The sequence below is a fragment of the Diceros bicornis genome, chromosome 5, assembly GCF_020826845.1.
Source record: "Diceros bicornis minor isolate mBicDic1 chromosome 5, mDicBic1.mat.cur, whole genome shotgun sequence".
In the NCBI taxonomy this organism is placed as follows: Eukaryota; Metazoa; Chordata; class Mammalia; order Perissodactyla; family Rhinocerotidae; genus Diceros; species Diceros bicornis.
The window spans coordinates 33,467,110-33,491,425 of NC_080744.1; the positions used below are offsets into that span (position 1 = coordinate 33,467,110).

General features: G+C 38.2%; 1 protein-coding gene across 2 annotated transcripts in view; it reads right to left on the bottom strand.

Moving 5' to 3' along the window:
* Positions 1-19,520, bottom strand: part of AQR (aquarius intron-binding spliceosomal factor) — a 100,702-nt gene extending 81,182 nt beyond the window's left edge. For both annotated transcript variants that reach the window (XM_058541169.1, XM_058541168.1), the window contains exons 1-4: positions 19,263-19,520; positions 7,527-7,583; positions 5,319-5,359; positions 30-65 (exon numbers count right to left, since the gene is read on the bottom strand). In XM_058541169.1, coding sequence (XP_058397152.1) covers positions 30-65; positions 5,319-5,359; positions 7,527-7,583; positions 19,263-19,337 — 209 coding nt within the window. In that variant the 5' untranslated portion in view covers positions 19,338-19,520. The remainder of the gene's footprint in view (positions 1-29; positions 66-5,318; positions 5,360-7,526; positions 7,584-19,262) is intronic.
* Positions 19,521-24,316: the final 4,796 nt, after the last annotated feature.

The window sequence follows — 24,316 nt, forward strand, 5'->3', positions numbered from 1 at the left end:
ACTTCATCAAAGTAAAGCCTTTAACTCACCTAAATTCCAAGAGCATTATCTTTCTGATAGCAAACCTAAAAATATAAAAATAAATAACAAAAGTGTTTACATACAGAATATAAACATTTCAGAGTTATTAACGCAGATGCATTTTGGAATCTTGTTTTAATATTGGCTCACATATCAGAATAATCATATTTTAATATGTATTGAAAAAAGCTAATTTTGCTTTTATATTTTTTTTGTATTTTGTCAGGGTAGTTTATTTTATTTTTAAAAACTAAGAATAGTTTTTTAAGTGAAACCTTATCTTACCCATATAACAAACACAATCAGCACCATGACATACTGGGATATAAGGCATAGATTAATAAGCCAAATAATTTTGATCAAAACACAAATGTTCATAATTATTCATAATATTGGATCACAACTGCCAAAAGCTAGCCTATCTCAATTTCTTAAGCACTGACCAACATTCTTTTATTTAATACTCAAATGGAAACATTCTGCAGTCACGCCCTCCCAAAAGCACAAGGGACATATGTATCTATATCACAGACGTGAGAATCAGACTTTTCACAAGCTTCCTAGTCTTGACATTAAGTCTAAAATATTAGAAAATTGTGGAGGGAATATCAGAGATCTCTATTACATTATCTTTTTTTAATAGAAGTACTTTCCTTTACATGAATAAACGATGCTGTAGTTACCAGGTATCTCTCCAACGGTAGATTCCAATGTTCACTAACTTAGTTTTATCATTTTGTATATTGAAAGTAAAGTAGCCAGGCCAGAACACTGCCACTAGATAACAGCCTCCAGCTTTGAAAATTAAATGTGTATGCATTATGAATTTATAATACCCCAAGAGACCATTATCCGGTCAAAATCCCATTCCACTGATTTCTGATCTCTTAAATAGTTTCACTGAGCAAGCAATGTCACAAAACTAGAGTGAAAATAAAATGAAGGTTTTTACTGTGCAAAAGCACAAAGGCAGAACACTGCCAAGGTACTGGTTTCTACAGCTAGCCGGCCACCAAGTGGATACAACATCTTGTGTGTCAGACACACTCTAGGCCTCCAGCTGCAGACATTTCACTTCAACTGCACATTGGAGAACAGAATTCACTCAGTGCCCACTATGCAGACAACTACATACTTAATATCTTCAGCCACGAGTAGGTCCTCCTGATGAAAGAAAGTCCTGGCTCATGAGACAGAAGATCAGTATTCTAGTCATGACTCAGTGTTACCTTGACAACATCCTTTAAATATTCTGGGACCCAGTTTCCTCACGTACAAAAGAGGCAGAGTGGCCAATTTACTTTTGGATGACTGAATAAGAGAAAAATAAGTTTTGATAGATCAAGATAAAGTAAAAACCCTGTGAAAAACACTCAATTTCTCTTCTAGCAATCTTGGTGGTATTTATTAAATTTAGAGTTTTATGCTTCCACTAATAAACTTTCTGAAACAGACAAAGTGAAGAGCTTAACTAAAGTACACATATGAGACAGAAAAATAGGTGTAGTTAGGGACTAGACATCCTACGAGAAGAACTTTAAAGATAAGGATGAAAAGTCACAAGCAATAATAACAAATGTAAATAATATAAAGGATTTGGAGATGGTTATTTTTTTTTTAGTTACCAATATTTACTGCGAGCATGCTCTGTGCCTGACATGGTGCCAAGGGCTTAACATGCATTTCATTAAATCTTTCCAAAGTTGGATAATTTATGTACAATAAACTGGGTCCTTTAACTGTATTACTAACTGGATCATTAAATTTGATAAGGAAAAGAGTGGGGAAGGGCATGCAAAGGGGAGTTCCTTTGCTGCTCTAATTGCCCCCTGCTTCCTCTCTTGGGATATGGTTGTGTGAAAATATGAGGCCTGGGGCTATGGCAGCCCCCTTGCAATCACGTAGGGAAAGCCAAAAGCAATTTTACGAAGCTGACAAGGGCCCTGACAGTATGAACTTCTGAACTACCTACTTCCAGATTTATTGTTAAATAGATGATTAAAAGAACAAATAAGAAGCCAGGCACAAAAGAGTATATACCGTGTAATTCCATTTGTTTAAAGTTCAAAAATAAGCAAAACTAAACTACAGTTTTCATGTTTGCATACTTACATATTAAAATGGTAAAGCAAAGGACCATGCAAGGGCTTCTGGGATGCTGACGAAGTTGGCTTTTACTACCTTGGTGGTGGTTATGAATTATAATAATTCAGAAGGCTATACATTTCTGTTTTATGTCCTTTTTGTTATTATATTTCATAGTAAAGAGGTTTAAACATTTTTAATAAAAATAAATATAAACACTGGCAAAAGTAAATTGCTCTATAACTCACCCTTTTTTCCAGCATAGAAACCACTCAGATGGATTCACAACAGGATGAATAATCATACCAAAGCGTGCTAGTTAAGAGAGTTCTAAGGGGCAATGAACCCTCTGTTATTTAAGAACGGAGTACTGGATAAGAGCCATAGAACCAGGATTTAATACCTGGCTCTGCCTCTAACTCCTGGCACACATCTTGGGCTAGTTACTTAACCTCTCTGTACTGTGGTTTCCTCATCCATAAAAGGAAGGTAATAACAATGACTATCATCGAGTTGTTGTGAGGATAAATAAGCTACTACATGCAAGGTGCTTAGAACAGAATCTGGCACATAGTAAGCATTCAAGAAATAATAATTACTATTTTTTTAATATTTTAAAATCAAACAAATAAAGGTTAAGACAAGCTTGCCAAATTTGATAATGGTAAGGATAGCAAATACAAATCAACTGTATATTAGACCACATGTTACATGGCTGATTGGGCAATATGGTATTTTAAGATCTACCTAATTTTGAGATCCTAGACTAGAAGTGATCATTTATACCACAAGAATATTAAGAACTCATTGATTTATTTTCCAGATGCCTCCTAAGGAAACAGGGCTGATGTGCAAAAAATGTATATTACGAGAACCTTAATGTATAATATTAAGAGTACATATCTCATGGCTATAAACTGCCTATTTTGATAGCCTACATACGAGTTAATAAATCTTACTTCAAGCCATTCCCCAATAATGAAAATGCTACGAGCACACAACTCAACAAAATAGCTTCCCCAGGCACTAGTCTAAAATGTGGTCATTTAAAATTTTAAATATACAGTACGGTTTATGTGTTATAGAAGTGCACTTAACTTTTTGAACTTTCAGATTTAGGAAGAGAATACAATCAGTTCACTTTTATTTAAGTACTCAAAAATGTGTACAAGATGAGAAAATGGCTGTTAAGAGTGCCATGATAAATCTTAGAGAGCCCGGCCAATGACAGTTACTCTTTCAGCAATTAAAAATAATGTAGCCAAGTCTATATAACTTAAAAATCACTGGTAGCTTTTAGCTATTACTTATGTAAAAATTATCTTTGAAAAAGATAGGTTTAAGCAAAAGTTTAAATGAAAAAACAAAAAAAACAAGCAATTACTATGCACTGGAATGAAAGTCTGTTCTGAAGAGTCAGACAACTACCTCTGAAGATTCAAGATAATTTTCAGATCGGTATATCCTTAATATATAAGAAAAAAGAATCCTAGAATTTATCTACTCACTCACCTTTAGTTAAGTTTTCTCAGGCAATTTCATCCATACCCATATCCTCAGACCAGCAAGCTATATGTTATACATCTGCTCAAATGTCCTATCTTCAGAGAGGATTTTTGCCTGATCATTCAATCTGAAATAGCAGCCCTTGCCACTATACCCTAACTACACTTTAATTCACTGCACTTACTACCTGCTGGCATTACATACCTGTATATTTCTTGTCTGTCCAGACTAGAACTAGAATGTAAGCTCCATGAGTAGAGACTTCATCCTGCCATGTCCACTGCTGTACCCTTCCCACTGAAATGGTGGTTGACACAAAGTAGCTTCAACCCAGTTCTCTCTTCTGAGCTCTATACCTAGATACACAATTGCTTATTCTACATCTCCATCTGTGTGGCTCTTTAGTACCGAGAATTCAACATTTCCAAAAGTGAACTAATGATCTATGCCCAATCCTACCCCCAACAACAATAGCAAAAGTCAGTAACAGCACCACTTATCACCCAGCAACCTAAGCCTAAAACTTTGGGGTCATCCTTGATTCTTCCCTTTTCTTCACCCACCATATCCAACCACCAACCATCTCTGTACTTCTATCACTCTCAAATTGGCAATTCCTCTCCATTTCAACTCTCCATGCTAGTCCAAGCCATCACTATCTTGAACCTGACTACTACAACACTCACCTAACTAATTTCCTGCCTGTTGCTCCTTCCAAATTCTCTTTTAAAATATCACCATCCTGCTTACAACTCTTCACTGGCTTCCCATTGCTCCTCAAATGAAAACAGAATCCTTAACGTGTTCTTTGGCCCTGCCTGCTTCTACGGGCTCACGAATCAAGCATTAAAACAAAACAACTAGCCTCTTATTTTGACACTGCCATGGATTTGCCTTCACAACATTTAGTACCTCCTAAGACTCAAACACATGAAAAATATCAAATCTGATATTTTGCAAGGTCTGTGACATTCATAACCTAAATGTTTCTATTTCATATTAAAACATTTAGTCAATCGTCCTTTTAAAATACTCACTGGACATATACGTCTACAGGTGCAGATATGGAAATATGCCCAAAATACATTGTTAAATTAAAAAAAACAGGCACAATGAAGAATGGTATGTAGAATATAAACTTTTTGTGTTTAAAAAAAAAAATCAGGAGCGGGGGACTGGAACAGATATATACATAAATAAATAAACTGAGGGTTGAGGGAGAAGGAAGACGATTTCTTCAAACTCACCCACTTCTGTATATTGTTCAAAAATAATTTTTATTATTTATTATTATTTTATATATATTTTATATATTATGTATAAAATACATTTTTTAGTATTTTGTATTTAACTATTATTTATGTTTTACTCTTTAATTTTTAAATAATCTTTTTAAAGGATTTATCAGAAAATAACAAACTCAGTATTAGTAGAATTGAAATAACATCTCCATGTTTACTCTCCTTTGCATGTCTTCAAAAACAAAATAAACCCTATGAGATTTGAGCCAAAAATTAGAACAAAGAAATAATTTATGATTTTTCAACAGCTAGATAAAAAATTTTTTCTAGCCACCATCTCCCTGATGACCAAATCAAAAAAGAAAAAAAGTTCCCAATTTATGATGACATTTCGTTTAGAAGTTCAAATGATATCCAACTGGGTCCCACCTAATCCCTGTGTATAAAAATTAAACTCATTCCTACCTTGATTTGACAATCTCTTTCTCATATATATCTTCAATGACCTGTTATCGAAAATATAAAAATGTTTAATATTTAATCAAACAAATTTTTCCAGACCCTAAATTGATAGTTTTCTATTACTGAGATTACACAAAATAAGTTTGTTTAAGATAGCTATCAAATATTATTGCTATTAAAATAATACTTAAGATATTTTTTATAATCCCATTATATTCCTAAAAATGTGAAATAACAGAAAGCAAAGTAGTAGAAAAAGACAAATAATAAAATATATCTATATAAAAAGAGTCCTAGAAACAATCATTAAAATGATGTGTTCATAATATTCCTAGGGAAAATAAAAATTCACAACATAAGAATATTTTTTAAGACTTAATTTTAAAGTGTACAAATGTTATCAGACTCCATCTAGGAGTCATAATAGTGTGCTTTCAAAAGCCAGACAGAAAATAAATTAAAATTGTGAAGACATAACAGAAGCAAATGCTAATTGTTACATCCTATTTTCAAATGCATATGATAAAGCCTCAGAATTTCAATTCATTTGGGTTAGGTTGGCCAGGATGGTGTAATACTTAAGAATTCAGGCTCTAGAGTTGGCAGCCTGGTTTAAACCACCTACCCTCATTGCTGATGGCTAGGACCCTTGCCTAGGACAGCTCAAAGGCTCAGTTTCCCAGTTCACAGAGAGGATCTAATAATACAAAGTATCCTACCAGGTTGCTATAAATAAGATACCACACGTAAAGAATTTAGTGCAAGTCCTGGCACACGGTGACCCTTTAATAATAGTTATCAGAAGTAGCAGAAGTAATAGTAGTGCTAGTGATAATAGCGGCAAAAAAAAAAAAAATCCTACTGTAGAATTATGAAGTGCTTTAACGTGCTATAATATATTTTATGGTAACTATAATGCCTTTTAACTGCTCAAAGTATATTTGTCAAACAAATGTTTGTGGGTAGTAGAGGGAGAAAGACAATGAGGCAAGCAAGTCTTGTTCAATTTAGATGAAATTTTCTGTTATTGCTTTTCTTTTTATCGAAATTTAAATTAAATAATAAAATGAAGGGCATAATCTTCTTTAAATACCAACCTATAATAAAATTCTAAACAGGCATACATAGCTTTATCTAGAACTATCACCAGCGTTAACTAAAACGATCTGGATATAAATTTAATCTCTAAATACCTTAATCTAACTAAGTTCAACTCAATCTATAGTGTCAAGATATTTTTGTTATTAATTAAAAATAACCCTAGGAAACCTCAGACTCAACATACACAAACAAAAACATGCAAACAGCATATAGTGAGATATCAAGCAACTCTGCCGCTAATTAAGAGTAATTAATGTGTGCCACGTTTATCTTCCTGATGAATAAAACGGGATTACTGGCAAAACAAAAATATATTTATAAATGAAAAACAAGCTCAAACAACACTGACATTCTGGGTTAAGTTCAGTTTTACCAACAACGCCTAAAGCATCACAATTCAATTTACAATGGCAGACTTAAAGTGAGTCTTCATTTCTTGTTAAATGGCATGCAATATGTCAGCTGTATTTCATTGAAAGATCTCTCTTTAAGAAACTATTCCAATGAAAATTAATCCTACATTTAGGAATTTTTCCTTTCATTCATCCTAAATTGCTTCAACTAAACCGTAAGTCCATTCCCTTATTGATTACTGGTCCTTAGTCATCTAATCTTCAACACTAAACAACTCCCACTTCTTCCACCATTATTACAGATCTTTACCTCAGTTCCTTAATCAAAAAGTAACAGAAAAAACAGTAGATTCTATCACAAATGAACTTTAAAAAAATTGTACAAAAATTTCTGTATATTTACAAAGATATTCATTATATGGTCATTTATAATAATGACAAATTGAATTAAAAACGATCTAAGAATCTGTAAACAGGAAAATAATTAAATAAATTATATACACTTTCTTTTTTAAAGTTTAACACAACAAAATGATAGTAGAGGTTATCTCTAGGTAGTGATTTTTATTTCCTTATGTGTAACTTCTGTATTTTCTAAATTTTTGAACATCAGTAATTATTAGTTTGATGATAATTATAAAACTATATTTTCAACTTTTTTAAAAATTACGGAACGCTTTTGTTGAATTAGCCCTTAAAAAAGAGATACAAAGAGCATACCTATTCAAAAAGTAGGTTATAAACCAAAAGTACTTACCTTTATATCAAAAGGTGATTTTTTCTTGATATGAGGAGCCCAATATTTACATGCTAACTGCAAAAGTAAACAATATAGACAGTAAGTCACGGATTCATACCACCGTAGAGCTAGAAGATTGAGATCATTTAGTGACAAGCTGTTTCTTAACAGGGCACTACTGGCATTAAAGGACAGGGTAATTCTACCTTCTAAGAGGACTATATGGGCACACAGGCCATTAGCACAAGTGGCCCCAACCCACTAAATGCCAGTAATGCCCTGCACTGCCCCTTGCCATCGTGATTTAAGAAAACAAAACAGAGGCTGGCCTGGTGGCATAGCGGTTAAGTTCATGCATTCCACTTCAGTGGCCCACGGTTCGCCAGTTCGGATCCTGGGTGTGGACCTACTCACCGCTCATCAGGCCATGCTGAGGCAGTGTCCCACACAGAAGAGCTCAACTCTACAACTATGATATACAACTATGTACTGGGGCTTCTGGGTGAAAAAAAAAAGGAAGATTGGCAACAGATGTTAGTGCAGAGTCACTCCTCCTCAAAACAAAACAAAACATACTCTGCTAACCCCCCTTAGGGAAACAATAGAGCCCAGTTAATAACCACAGTCAAACATCTTTAGCATATTGATAAGGAAACCCAGGTCTAGAAAGATTTCAGTGAGCTGCCCAAGATTACACTTAATTAAAAGTTGAGCCAGGGAGTGAGGTCAGCATGATGGCGGAGTGAGCTTTCCCATAAACTCTTCCTCTGAAAAGTAACAACAGAAGGGTCAATCATAAACCAACAAGGGACACTCGCACAGCACAAAGGGACATCAGAAAGACCCACACTGCTGCACATCTGAGAGTGGACATGCTGGTGCCCCTGGAGGAACTGGGGAGAGGTAAGGGGAAATCCTCTCCCTCCCTGTCAGATCGGCGACTTGGGTCGGGCGGCTCCCGGAGAGGGAGGAGGGGCAGCCCTCTGTGGGGAAACTGTAGCTCTTCGGGCGCTCTCAGCCAGTGGGAAACTCCCACACAGAGAACTCAGAACTGCTGCAGGGGTGCCATCAACATTTGAGCAACCTAGGAGAGCAGATAACAAGGGGTGAGCGAGAAACGCCCCCTACAGGGACCCAGCGAGCAAAAGAGAGAGCCCCTCCCCACCTGCATGCCCGACACTGCAGCTCAGCTGACCAGCCAGAGCAGCCGGGGTGGAGCACGGGCGGCCCATGGTGGCGGAGCAGCGTGCGCAGAGCATGGGCAGCCTGCGGCGGTGTAGCAGCCATGGCGGAGTGCGGGGTGCTCAGATTACACAGCCCTTGACCCCCACACAGTGACGGCAGGTGGAAACTGCAACTAGATATTTCCAGAATGAGGAAAAACAAAGTCAATACAGCAACCACAATGCAAAAGTACATTAAATCGCCAGAACAGACGGAAAATGACAAGCACCCAGAAATCAACCTTGAAGGCACTGAAATCCATCACCTAAATGACAGAGAATTCAAAATAGCTATCACAAAAATGCTCAATGAAATACAAGAAAACACAAATGAACCATTCAACGAGATGAGTTTCTTCACAAAAGACATTGAAATCATAAAGAAAAACCAATCAGTATTGATAGAGATGAAGAACACAATGGAGGAGATAAAGGAGAATATGGAATCTTTAAAGAAGAGAGCTGACAATATGGAGGAAACAATTAGCGTTATAGAGGATATTATAAAGATATGCTCCAGTTGGAAGAGGACAGAGAACTAAGACTAAAAAGAAATGAAAAAAGTCTCCGAGAAATATCCAACTCAATTAGGAAATGTAACATAAGAATTATAGGTATTCCTGAGGGAAAAGACAACAGGGAAGGAGGAACAGAGAGCCTATTCAAGAAAATAATAGCTGAGAACTTCCCAAATCCGGGGAAAGAGCAGGAAACAACAGTAAGTAAAGCCAATAGGTCGCCTAAATATGTCAACAGACAAAGGCCCACTCCAAGGCATATAGTAGTAAAGCTGCCAAAAGTCAATGACAAAGAAACAATATTAAGGGCAGCTAGACAAAAACAAAAAGTAACATACAAGGGAACTCCCAAAAGGCTCTCAGCAGATTTCTCAACAGAAACTTTACAGGCTAGGAGAGACTGGAATGATATATTAAAAATATTGAAAGACAAAAACTTTCAGCCAAGAATACTCTACCCAGCAAAAATATCCTTCAAATATTATGCAGAAATAATAACTTTCCCAGATAACCAAAAGCTAAAGGAGTTCATGGCCACGAGACCTCCACTACAAGAAATACTCAAGAAGGCCCTCAGGCCTGAAAAAAAGAAGAGAAAGGGAATACAAAGCTTGGAGCAAGGAGAAAAATAGGTAGACAAAATCAGAAAAATAGTGGATCTTTACCGGAATAGGTTAGCAACCACTTAAATACCAAAATCAAAGCTCAAAGGAAGGAAATCACCAAAAATAAATATAACCTCATCACTTTAAACACACACCCACAACACAAGATAGAATAAGTTGTGACAAGAATAACTTAGAAGGGGAAGAGAAAAGAGATCGAATTGACTTAGTATAAGGAAATAAGAGGCCATCAGATAATGGACTATCTCATACACAAGATTTTTTATACAAACCTCAAGGTAACCACTAAAAAAATAATCAGAACAAAATCACATATGATAAATAAAGAGAAAACTAAGAGTCATAAGACAGAACAACCAAACTGAACTCGCAGTCCAAAACACATGGGACAAGAAACAAAGGAAACACTAAAGAACCGGAAAATAAGCGATAAACACCAACATTAAGCCCTCATATATCAATAATTACTCTAAATGTAAATTGATTGAACTCTCCAATCAAAAGACACAGAGTGGCAGGATGGATTAAAAAGCAAGACCCACCAATATGCTGGCTCCAGGAAACACATCTCAGCTCTAAAGACAAGCACAGGCTCAGAGTGAAAGGATGGAAGACAATACTCCAAGCTAATGGCAAACAAAAGAAAGCAAATGTTGCCATACTCTCATCAGACAAAGTAGACTTCAAGATAAAACAGGTTAAGAGAGACAAAGAGGGGCAATATATAATGATAAAAGGGACACTCCATCAAGTAGACATATCAATTATAAATATATGCAACCAACATAGGAGCACCAAAGTACATAACGCAACTATTGACAAACCTAAAAGGAGATATTAAAAACAACACAATAATAGTAGGGGATCTTAATATCCCACTTACATCAACGGATAGATCATCCAGACAAAAAGTCAATAAAGAAACAGTGGACTTAAGTGAAAAACTGGACAAGATGGACCTAGTAGACATATACAGAGCACTCTATCCAAAAACAGCTAACTCTGCTTTCTTCTTCAGCACGCATGGAACATTCTCAAGGACAGACCATATGTTGAGAAACAAGGCAAGCCTCAATAAATTTAAGAAGATTGAAATCATAACGAGCATCTTATCAGACCATAATGCTATGAAACTAGAAATCAACCACAAGAAAAAAAGTGAGAAAATGACAAAGATGTGGAGATTAAACAACATGCTACTGAACAACCAATGGATCATTGATGAAATTAAAGGAGAAATCAAAAACTATCTGGAAACAAACGAAAATGAAAATATGCCATACCAAACCATATGGGATGCAGCAACAGCGGTCCTGAGAGGGAAACTCATAGCGATACAAGCCCACCTTAACAAACAAGAAAAAGCTCAAATAAGCAACCTCGAATTACACCTAACAGAACTAGAAAAAGCAGAACAAACAAAGCCCAGAGTCAGCAAAAGGAGAGAAATAATAAAAATCAGAGCAGAAATAAATGAAATTGAGACCAAAAAAACAGTAGAAAGGATTGAAACAAAGAGTTGGTTCTTTGAGAAGATACACAAAATCGACAAACCCTTAGCCAGGCTTACTAAGAAAAAAAGAGAAAAGGCTCAAGTAAATAAAATTAGATGAAAGAGGAGAAATTACAATGGATACCACGGAAATACAGATGATTATAAAAGAATACGATGAGAAATTATATGCCAACAAATTGGACAATCTAGAAGAAATGGATAAATTCTTAGACTCATACAACCTCCCAAAACTGAACCAAGAAGAAATGGAGAATCTGAGTAGACCAATCACAAGTAAAGAGATTGAAATAGTAATCAAAAACGTCCCAAAAAATAAAAGTCCAGGACCAGATGGCTTCTCCGGTGAATTTTACCAAACATTCAAAGAAGATTTAACACCCATCCTTCTCCAACTATTCCAAAAAATAGAAGAAGATGGAACACTTTCTAAATCATTCCATGAGGCCGACATCATCCTGATACCAAAGCAAGGCAAGGACAATACAAAGAAGGAAAATTACAGGCCAATATCGCTGATGAACATAGATGCAAAAATCCTCAACAAAATATTGGCAAACCGAATACAGCAATACATTAAAAAGATCGTACACACCATGATCAAGTGGGATTTATACCAGGGACACAGGGATGGTTCAACATCCGCAAATCAATCAACATGATACACCACATGAACAAAACAAGAAATAAAACCACATGGTGATCTCAATAGATGCAGAGAAGGCATTTGACAAGATCCAACATCCATTTATGATAAAAACTCTCAACAAAACGGGTACACAAGGAAAGTACCACAACATAATAAAGGCTACCTATGACAAACCCACAGCCAAAATCAGACTCAACGGAGAAATTCTGAAAGCCATTCCTCTGAGAACAGGAACGAGGCTCCCCACTCTCGCCACTCTTATTCAACATAGCACTGGAGGTTTTGGCCAGAGCAATTAGGCAAGAAAAAGGAATATAAGGAATTCAAATATGCAAGAAAGCAGTGAAACTCTCACTATTTGCAGACGACATGATTTTATATATAGAAAACCCTAAAGAATCCATTGGAAAACTATTAGAAATAATCAACAACTACAGCAAAGTCGCAGGGTACCAAATCAACCTACAAAAATCAGTTGCATTCCTGTATGCTAATAATGAACTAACAGAAAGAGAGCTCAAAAAGATAATACCATTTACAATTGCATGAAAAAGAATAAAATATCTAGGAATAAATCTTACCAAGGAGGTGAAAGACCTATACAATGAAAACTACAAGACATTATTGAAAGAAATCGATAATGACATAAAGAAATGGAAAGACATCCCATGCACGTGGATTGGAAGAATAAACATAGTTAAAATGTCTATATTACCTACAGAAATCTACAGATTCAATGCAATCCCAATCAGAATCTCAATGACATTCTTCACGGAAAGAGAAAAAAAGAATACTAAAATTCACATGGGGCTACAAAAGACCCCAAATAGCTAAAGCAATCCTAAGAAAAAAGAACAAACCTGGAGGCATCACAATTCCTGACTTCAAAACATACTACAAAGCAATGGTAATCAAAACAACATGGTACTGGTACAAAAACAAACACATAGATCAATGGAACAGAATTGAAAGCCCAGAAATAAAACCACACATATACGGACAGCTGATTTTCAACAAAGGAGCTAAGAACGTACAATGGAGAAAGGAAAGTCTCTTCAATAAATGGTGCCCGGAAAACTGGACAGCCACATGCAAAGAATGAAAGTGGACCATCTGCTATTGCCACTCACAAAAATTAACTCAAAATGGATCAAAGACCTGAAGGTGAGACCTGAAACTATAAAACTCATAGAAGAAAATATAGGCAACACACTATTTGACATTGGTCATAAAGGAATCTTTTCGGACGCCATGCCTACTCGGAGTAGTGAAACTAAAGAAAAAATAAGCAAGTGGGACTTCATCAGATTAAAGAGCTTCTACAAGACAAATGAAACCAGAATCAAGATGAACAGACAACCCACCAACTGGGAGAAAATATCTGCAAAACATATATCTGACAAGGGGTTAATCTCCATATCTATAAAGAACTCACACAACTGAACAACAAAAAAACAAACAACCCGATCAAAAAATGGGCAGAGGAAATGAACAGACACTTCTCCAAAGAAGATATACAGATGGCCAACAGGCATATGAAAAGATGTTCAACATCACTAATCATCAGGGAAATGTAAATCAAAACAACACTAAGATATCACTTCATGGCCGTTAGAATGGCTATAATCACCAAGATAAAAAATAACAAATGTCACAGAGGATGTGGAGAAAGGGGAACCCTCATACACAGCTGGTGGGAATGCAAACTGGTGCAGCCTCTATGGAAAACGGTATGGAGATTCCTCAAAAAATTAAAAATAGAAATACCCTATGATCCAGCTATCCCATTACTGGGAATCTATCCAACAAACCTGAAATCAACAATCCAAAGAGGCTTACGCACCCTTATGTTCACTGCAGCATTATTCGCTATAGTCAACAAGTGGAAGCAACCCAAGTGTCCCTCAACTGATGATTGGATCAAGATGTGGTGTACATATATATATGCAATGGAATACTACTCAGTGTATATATATATATATATGCAATGGAATAGTACTCAGCCATAAAAAAGACAAAATTGTCCCATTTGCAACAACATGGATGGACCTGGAGGGTGTTATGTTAAGTGAAGTAAGCCAGAAAGAGAAAGACAAACACCGTATGATCTCACTCATATGTGGAATATAAACCAACACATGGACAGAGAAAACTGTATTGTGGTTACCAAGGGTAAAGGGGGTGGGAGGTGGGCACAAGGGGTGAAGGGAGACAAGTATATGGTAACTGACAAACAAAAACGTACAACCAAAATTTCACAATGTTATAAACTATTAAGACATTTATTAAAAAAAAAAAAAAGTTGAGCCAGTATTAAAAACCAGATTCAAAATCTTCAGGAACGTTGATTTGTAAAGCAATAACCTTTAAATGATTAGTACATACATAAAGAAAACCTAAAAAACTGTAGTCCATAAGCTGGTTATTACAGAGAATAAAAGGGTTGATATGTTATATTCTAGCAGATTAGGTTTAACGCGGAAATTGCGAATTTTTTAAATACAGTCGTGTGCCGCATAACAACATTTTGGTTAATGACAGACCGCATATATGACAGTGGTCCCATAAGATTAGCATCATACAGCCTAGGTGTGTAGTAGGCTACAGCATCTACGTTTGTGTAAGTACACTCCAGGATGGCTATACAACCACGACATCGCCTAACACTGCATTTCTCAGAATGTATCCCTATCATTAAGTGACACATGACTGTACACATATACAATGTTTCCAGATACTTAGATGGACTGTATAATATTCAACAAAACAACATGGTCTTATTGACACTTTTTTTAAAGGAACTAAATTACAAATCTCTTGAAAAATAGCAAACTCTGGCGAGCACAAAGACTCAATATATTTATAAAAAGGTGAATCTGTACAGTGTCTGGCATGGTGGAGGCACTCACATAAAGCTGATGGATCCATGGAGGAATGGACGAATGAAGTACAATCTGAAATGTTACCTCTTCTGTGAGGCTTTCCTCAACCCTACCTGATGGTGATAATTGCTTCTTCCTTGTCTTCTTTTTTTAAATAACTCTATTATAGTCTTATTATTATTATCATCTGTATTATTAATCATTTAATTGCTTATCTATCTTTCCCATCTGCCTAACTGGAACACTAAAGAGATGGAACCTATGTATTCTTTGCTTCTATAACTAAGTACCTACCTCAGTCAACACACTTAAAGAGCCTCCCAAGCAGTGAGGACACTGGCCCTGAGGAGAAGTCTCTCAAAAACATTACAGTTATGGATCACTTATATGACACTTTCCCAAATTATTAATCGCTCTCTAACCACATAGAAAATACTTCACCCTCCAATTATTCTGCAGTATCCTCATTTCCTATTCTGCTCCCTATGGGCATCACACAAACTCAGTCATCTTTTCCTTACATCATACCCTTGAGAAAGCTGAATCTGATCTGTTTTCATGGATTCAGAGACTTCCAAATAACTATGTAAATCCCATCTTCTGATCCAAATTGCTAACTGTACATCTCTACTTCATCACAAATCTAGCAAACATTTATAAAGCATCTATCATGTCTCTTTCTTTTTGAGTTTCTCCTTTTCCTTGAGGTCTAACCTGTGACCTCTCAGACACTACTAGCTCCAGGAATATACTGCCCTCCCCCCACTGTCTAGTCTCATGTAAAATAGAAACTCTTTCCATTCTCCACTTACGTATAGCTACGAAAACATAGAGTGTTCAACATAAACCTTACTGAAAGACAACAGGAAAAGTAAAAAACAGCATAAAAAATTGAGCTCACAAAGTTCAGATCTCTGATCTTCTTAAAACCAAATTTTAACCTCTACATCTTATACATTCAATGATAATTAAGAAGCACCTTCTCTGGTCAGGTGTGCCAGGTGCTCAGAAATTAAAATTCAAAAAAAAAGACAAAGATGAACATAAGTCCAACATGTCCCCTCTACCTAGAAAATCCATTTCTCTACCTTCCTATTTATGTTTCAAAGTCCATCTAAAATGGCACTTTCTCAACGAGAAAATTCCTTCCTTAGACAGATGTAATCATTTAAAACTGTTCTCAAAGCACTTCCCTCACATCTCTATTCTGGCCTTTGTCACGGTGAACTACAATGAGTTCTTTAAAGCCTCTTCAAGTTTCCTTCTACAGACTGTGAACTCCCTGAAGACAAGGATCACATTTTATTCATCTTTGCAGCCTAAAGGAGCCCAAAACTGTATCTGGAAAATATTAGGATTAATGTTTGCTATCATGACCCAAGGCTGCTGAGAACATTCATTCCTCGCACTATATCTTAATGCCCTAGTATATTTATGCATTTTTTTCACTCATTCATTCTTTCAACAAATACTCAATGCACAACGTGTGCCTAACACAATGCTAGGTGCTGGGAGTACACGGGGAATAAAACAGACATGGTCCCTAGCCTCAGCTCTCATAATCTAACACAGGATACAATAAACGTTATATGTTTACAAACAGCATTCTCTAGGACATCTCAGTCAATCATACAGTTTTAAATACCATCTTGGGTCATTAACTCCCAAATGTATATTTAAGCCTAGATCTTGCCAACATGCTCTAGATTCACATATTCAAATGCCTTCCCAGCGGTTTCAACTGAATGTCTACTAAGCATCTCACACTTAACATGGCCAAAACAGAACCTTCGATATTTCCCACTAAACCCTCTTCTTTCCCAGTAGTCCCTATCTCAGTAAATGCCCAAATCACTCACCCAGCTGTTAAGCTACCCTCGATTTGTCTCTTCTCCCATCCCTCCACAATCATCATCAAGTCCCACTGCCTCCAGCTTCAGGATACATCAGCCTACTGAAATCGTTTTTTTTTTTTTTTTGTGAGGAAGATCAGCCCTGAGCGAACATCCATGCCAATCCTCCTCTTTTTGCTGAGGAAGACCAGCCCTGAGCTAATATCTATTGCCAATCCTCCTCCTTTTTTTCCCTTTTTCTCCCCAAAGCCCCAGTAGATAGTTGTATGTTATAGTTGCACATCCTGCTAGCTGCTGTATGTGGGACACCGCCTCAGCATGGCAGGACAAGCAGTGCATCGGTGCACACCTGGGATCCAAACCCAGGCCGCTAGTAGTGGGGCCTGGGACTGGCCCCTGCAATCTTTTTTTTTTTTTTTGTGAGGAAGATCAGCCCTGTGCTAACATCTGCCAATCCTCCTCTTTTTTGCTGAGGAAGACTGGCCCTGGGCTAACATCTATGCCCATCCTCCTCCACTTTATATGGGACGCCGCCACAGCACAGCTTGACAAGCGGTGCGTGGGTGCGCCAGCGGGATCCGAACCGGCGAACCCCAGGCCACCGCTGCAGAGCGTGCGCACTTAACCGCTTGCACCACCAGGCGGGCCCTGCAATCTTTAATAGCAGAGGCCACCACCATCTCTTACCTGGACTAACTGCTAATCCTCTACTTTTGCTCTCCCATCCCCATCCAATTTCCACACATTAGCCAGAGTGATCTTCCTAAAATATTATTCACTGGACTGCAATTAAAATCTACCGTATTCAGAATAATATCCAAACTTCTTACCTCAGCCTCCAAAACTGTGTATGATCTGGTCCCTACATACTCTCTGTCCTCATCTCACACCATTCTCCCTCCTCTTATGTTCACTATCTTGGCCTTCTTTCCACTCACACTGTAAGGGATTTGCACTTGTTATTCCCTAGATGTTTCCCTGCTCTTCCCAAAACTGGCTCCTTTTTTGCATTCAGGTCTTAGCTCAAATGTCACCGCAGAGAGGGCTTTCCTGACTGCCTTTCATACACCCCATCCCAGTCACTGTCACAACACCTGTTCTATTTTCCTGATAGCACTTATCACTGTTTGAAACTGTAGTGTTCATTTGTCTGACTCATCCCTCTAAAATGCAGGCTCCACAAGAGGAGAAAACTAACAAATAACTTTTACCACAAAAATGCCGGTGTATGGGAAAAGGGAGATCTAATCTAGTTTAAGTTGTCAGGAAAAGCCTCTCCAAAGTAACGTAGATGGATGACAATGAACTAACCACATAAAGGAAGGTGGGAAAAAGTGAGGATTCCAAGCAGAGTGAACAATGTTGAGAGGCCAGGAGGTGACAGATAGCATGGCACAGCCAAATAAGTGCACTTCATTCAGTACGGCTAAAGCACAGAGTTGGAAAGAGAGAGTAAACTGGATATGAGCACAGGCCAGATCACACAACACTGAAGGATTCCAGTCATTATCCTAAGGGCAATAGAGCTCTGTAAGCATTTTAAGAAGGTAAGTGATATGATCAGATTTGCATCTGTGTAAAATCACTCTGACAGCAATAGGAAGAATGGGCTGGAGGAGAGCAAAAGGAAAGAGAAGACAGGTTAGGATGCCTAGGTCCAGGCAGAAAACGATGGCAGTCTGGCTCAGGGTACAGAGGTGCAGAAAAGCAGAGACATTTAAGAGATACTTAGAATGCAGAAATGTGGGAGTTAAGGGAAAGGGAGGACTCAAAACGACTCGGAGGCTTCTGCCTTGGCAAATCCGCTAAGACAGGGAACAGAGAAGACAGAAGTAAGTGGGGTAATAACTTCTGCACTGAGCTACTTGCACTCATCCAATACCCAAAGCAAAGCCTAAGTACTAGGAATATTGCTGAAGGCTACAGGATTGTGTCATTCTATTCAAAGCCAACTGTGGTTCACAATGCGACACAGTAAACAGGTTGTAAATGAACGCTATCTGACAACAGCATTGCTCTCTTCATAGATGCATCTATGTGGAGCAGGTGTCTTGTCAGATTCTCGTCACACCGCTCAAAAACCTAGATTACTCTATGGCTAAGATAAAGCTATTCCTCCCTTAATCGTCAGTTCAGCATCACCTCTGCTAGGAAACCTCCCAGCCAGTCTCAGGTAGACGGGAGTGTTCCTTCTGTGAATCCATCGCTCCGCGACAGACTCTAATGCAGCACAGCTCGCACAGTAGCTTTCTCTCCATGTGTCTGTCTTCCCTGGAATGTGAACTCCTAGGCAGGCGGCCTCTTTCACCATGGTATCCCCGAGCACAGTGGCCGACACACAGCAGATACTCAGTAAAAAGACGTGAGTGAATAAACTGACCAACGGACGTGCCTCTTGGGTGCTCTCAGTCCCAGGGAAAACCCGACCCCCAGACCTCGGGGCCCTGACGTCCTCATCCCTTCACACACACCAGACTCGCCCGAGCGCACCTGGGTCACGAACTCCGCGTTGATCTGCGACACCGTAGGGGCCACGATTTTCTTGGGCTGAGCAGGGGCCGCCATGGCTGCACTCTCCCTCCGCTTCCAGCGGAAAAGAAACGACCGCTGCGAGCAGCGGCGAACACGATGCACTCGCCCTAAGAGGCCGCTGCGGCTGCCCAACCCCGCAACGCAAAAGCCCGCCGGCACGGCGAGCCTCAGTCCTCACAGTCCCCCAACGAACGCACACAGCAACCCGTACATTCCCCCGGAAGCGGAACGGAAATGGGCCGGAAGTCCATGCAGGCGTGGGTCTGAGCTAGAGAGGCAAGGGCTTGGACCTCCTTCGCATGCGCCCCCTAGCGGGAAGATGAGAGAAAACACCCAGCAGGCCAGACTGGGGTCTCAGAGAGGGACCGGATAGTTGTTGTTGGCTGAGGGTTTCTCGCGGTGGAGTTGAGGGGGAGGGGGAGACTTGGAGTTTCTTTCAATCCTAAAAAAAGCATTAGTAAAAAAAACATATACTGGAAATTCCGGGCTTGGTTTTAACTGTTTTTAATAGATTCATGGAGGTATATGTTGACATAGGATGAACTGCACATATTTAGAGTCTAGAATTTGATCCGTATTCACATAGTCATACATTTGAGAAACCATCACCAAAATCATGATAATAAGCATATCCAACGCCCCTACAAGTTTCCTGGTGCTCTTTTGCAATCCATCCCTATCGCCACTCCTACCACCCATTCTCAGGCAAACACAAATCTGCTTTCTGTCACTATAGATGCATAGATTAGTTTACTTTTTATAGAATTTTATATAAATGAAATAATACAATATGTACCTTTTTTTTCCTTCTCACTCAACATAATGATTTTGAAATTCATTCATCCATGTTGATGCATGTTATTAGCAGTTCATTCCTTTTTATTGCTGAGTAGTATTCTATTTTACAGATATACCATAGTTTGTTAAAATACTCATCTGTTTTTGAACATTTGCATGTTTCCAGTTTTTGACTATTACAAATAAATTTACTATGAACATTCGTATATATATATATCTTTTTTTGCGTGTGTGAGGAAGGTCAGCCCTGAGCTAACATCCGTGCTAATCCTCCTCTTTTTGCTGAGGAAGACCGGCTCTGAGCTAACATCTATTGCCAATCCTCCTCCTCCCCCCGCCCAAAGCCCCAGTAGATAGTTGTATGTCATAGTTGCACATCCTTCTAGTTGCTGTATGTGGGACGTGGCCTCAGCATGGCCGGAGAAGCGGTGAGTCAGTGTGCGCCCAGAATCTGAACCCGGGCCGCCAGTAGTGGAGCGTGCACACTCAACCGCTAAGCCACGGTGCCAGCCCTCATATATATATGTCTTAATGTAGACATATATTTCCCTTTCTCTTAAGTGAATACCTAGGAGTGGAATGGATGGGTCATATGGTAGGTTTATGTTTAAATTTTTAAGAAACTGCCAGTTTTCCAAAGTAGTTGCACCATTTTACGTTCACACCAGTAGTATATGAGAGTTCCAGTTTCTCCTCTTCCTCACCAAGACTTAGTATGGTCAGTCTTTTTAATTTTAGCCATTTTAATAGTTATGTGGTGTATCTCATTGTGACTTTAATTTGTATTTTGCTAATGACTAATGATGTTGAGCATCTGTTGATGTGCTTATTTTCTGTCCATATATCATCTTCTGGGAAGCCTCTGTTCAGATTTTTGCCCTTTTTTTAAATTGGATTGCTTGTTTTCTCATTACTGAGTTGGAATGCACACCTCTACCATTCCCAAATCCATACGTAAATTAAACATGTGTCTCTAGTAAACTTTCCCTGGAGGAACACAGGCAAGAAATTGGTAACACTCTTGTCTCTAGGGAGGAGGAACTGAGGGAGGGGAGAACAGGAGTGAGGGAAGGCTTATTTTACATTTAATATCCTTTTGTAGCTTTTGAATTTTGTTAACATCTATAGCCTGTTTGAAAATAAACTTTTGTGAAAGAAAAAACAAAAAAGTGACTGTAGTTATGAAAATGAAACGTGGCATTGTTTTTTCCTTGTACATGCTATTGTATTAAGTTTGTTTATAGAGCTAGAGATGAAAGTTTACATGATCACAATTTTAAATGCAAAAGATTTTGAATATATCACAATATCTATTGACATTTTATTTACAAATATAGTCTATAAAATAAGAAGTAAGGTAAGATTTTCTGAGTAGCTTTTATGATGAGTCTTGAAAGACAGATAAGATTTTGACAAGCAGAAACAGCAGGGACAATATTTCTAGTACAGTCATAGCACAGGTAAAGCCGTGGAAGCAGGGCACGCTGGCAGAATGTTAAGAGTGAGCCATAAGGCTTAAACATATTGAAAGCCTTGAAAGCTGGGGAAAGGATACTGTACTTATTGTGGAAAGTCATACAAAACCATTGATTGGTAATCTACTTTGGGAAGATGACTTTTTAGTAGCATGTTAGATGGGTTGGAATGAGTACCATGGGGATGAAAATACCAACAGTTGGGAGGCTGTTGCGAATCTATGGCAAAAGTAAAAAGGTCTGCTAAATTGGGGTTCTGGCAGTAGAAATGAAGAGGAAGGAATAAATGTGGAAGACACCGCAAAGATAGAATAAAGAGAAATTCTTCCCAAGTAACTGAAAGAGTAGTGGGACCATAAAACACAACAGAGAAGACAGAGGGTAGAGTAGCTTTTAAGAGGAAAGGTGATTCCGTTATAGAGACACAGTTTGAGGTAGCAGGAGGACATCCACGTGGTGGTGAGCAGTTTATTTGCCAATTTACATATTTATTAAATTCATAATTTATCTTATGATCTTGTGGTCAAGAGTATATTAAGCTTATAAGCTCCAGAACATATGTAGCTTTCTAGTGATCTGACTGTGTGAAAGGTTCTATTTTATAACACCTAGTGGATTTATGACAAAATACGGCATCTTTCTCTTTCTCTCGCTCTCAATCTCTCCCTCTTTCTTTCTTTCTCTCGCCTTCTCTCTTCTTTTCATGTCACTTCTCTTAGCCAAGTTTTTGACTGATGGGTTTGGACATTCTAAACTTATAATATGTGTATTCTATGATTTTTGCTTTATTTTACAAGCTTCCTATAATGTGTTTTGCAAATAAGGAAGGGAGCAAGCAAAGGAACCAGGTAACCAAGAAAGAAGAGTTTCAAAAGCCAAGATTGTCAATAGCGTCAAATGCTTCAAAGAAATCTAACAGGATAAGAACTTCAAAAAGTCCATGGGTTTGACAATTAGGTGATCATTGGTGACCATTATTAGTTGCGATTTTTTCTTGTTGTAAGAAAAAGAAAATTTAATTCAAATTGCTTTAAAACAAAGGAAATCTACAGGTATAAATAAATTAAAAGTCTAGAGATAAGTTAGGCTTCAGGCAGTTTGATCAGGCTTCCAGCTCCATTTCTCTATGATTCTTTAGGCTCTGCTCCCTCTACCCATCCCACTGTGCCCCGACTCTGTATTTTGACTTAATCACTAGACTAGCATCCCTCATGGTATCAAAATGGAGAAAGCCTCTCTACACTCACTTCTCCTTCCTCAATCACTGAAATAAGTACAGGGTTTCACTGTGATCAGATCAACTTAGGTCAGTACTCACTTCCGAGCCAAGTACTCTGGCCAAGGTAATGCTGTGCATTGACTGCCTTAGACCTGGCTAACCCATCCCTGAACAGTCATGATCCAAAGGGAGATATGAATAATCTGATAGACTTAGACTGATCATGACCCATTGCTGAAGCTGCAATTAAGGTCAGTCCTACCCCAACCACCTGGCTGATACGCAGTGAAAGAGGCAAAACGTTGTGGTTGCAACTAACAATGCTCACTACAAGGATCACTGATAGAGCAGCTCCCAGGAGGCGGTGAGGAAAACACTAGGTAAAAAAGGGCTAAGAAGTTAGTGAGTGAAGAGGCAATGGAGGAAGTAGGTGTAAAATGAATTTTCAACAACTCCGACCAGTGAAGGCAAAGAATAACAGTAACCAGAAGAATAGGTAAAACTAAAGTTGTGTGTCCCAACCAGCCTATTTAAGCTAGATGCAGTGGAAATAGTTGATTACCTATCCATTCCTCCCTTCTCTCCAAACACAACTTCAAGTTTGACCAGTATGCATATCATCCTCAGGCAGTCTTGTGCCGGAAGGAAGCTGAGCCCCAGCTCCAGCTCTAGGTAATTCTAACTCCCTTGTCAGTGGTTGGTTCAGGAATGTGCCTATGAAGCAATTCCGGCAGGTGAGAGAGGTAAGGTTTGCTGTAGGCTTTTGGGAAAGTTGTTCCTTGTTCTTGGAATTTCTGGATCTCTCACAAAGGAAGCGTGCAGACCCGATTGCAGACAAAGCATCGTAAAACCACAAGGGAAATAGACTTGTCATTGTGAAAGGCAGAGGAGATGGAAGGAACCAGAGTCAATTCAACTATATAATTTAACACGCCTGGAGCTTATCTAGTCACTGGACTTAAAATCATGTAAGCCAATAAAGGTCCCTATTGCTAAAGTGGTTTGAGTCAGGTATTTTGTCGCTTGCAGCCAAAACCATTGTAACTGAATAGGGAACACGTGGAATTTTCTTTTTTAGGCAGAGGGAATCAATGGAGAGGGGAAAACTAAAGATACCAGAAAAAAGGAAGGACTATTGATCAAGTTCCCAGAAGGGGAAAGAGAACAAGGAAAAGCTAGCTTCGGAAAGGTGAAGGAACATTATTATTCTGAGATACATGGTGAGAAAAGGAGGGAATAAAGAGACATTTTTGGGTGAAGAGGAGGGAAGTTTAGAGAGAACATGTTGATTGTCTTTGATCTCAACACATTAGAAGGCAAACTCATTCCAAGAGTGAACGAAAGGCTCTAAGTCAAGTTATAGATTTAAGGAGAATGTAAGAATTTGTAATAATGTTCATTTCTTCCTTCATATATTCAGTATACATTTGAGGATGTAAGGATGTACCACATTATGAAGATACTGTTTTATACTGTATGCAGAAAACATAAAAAGATGCATTCCCTTACTTTCCAGAAGC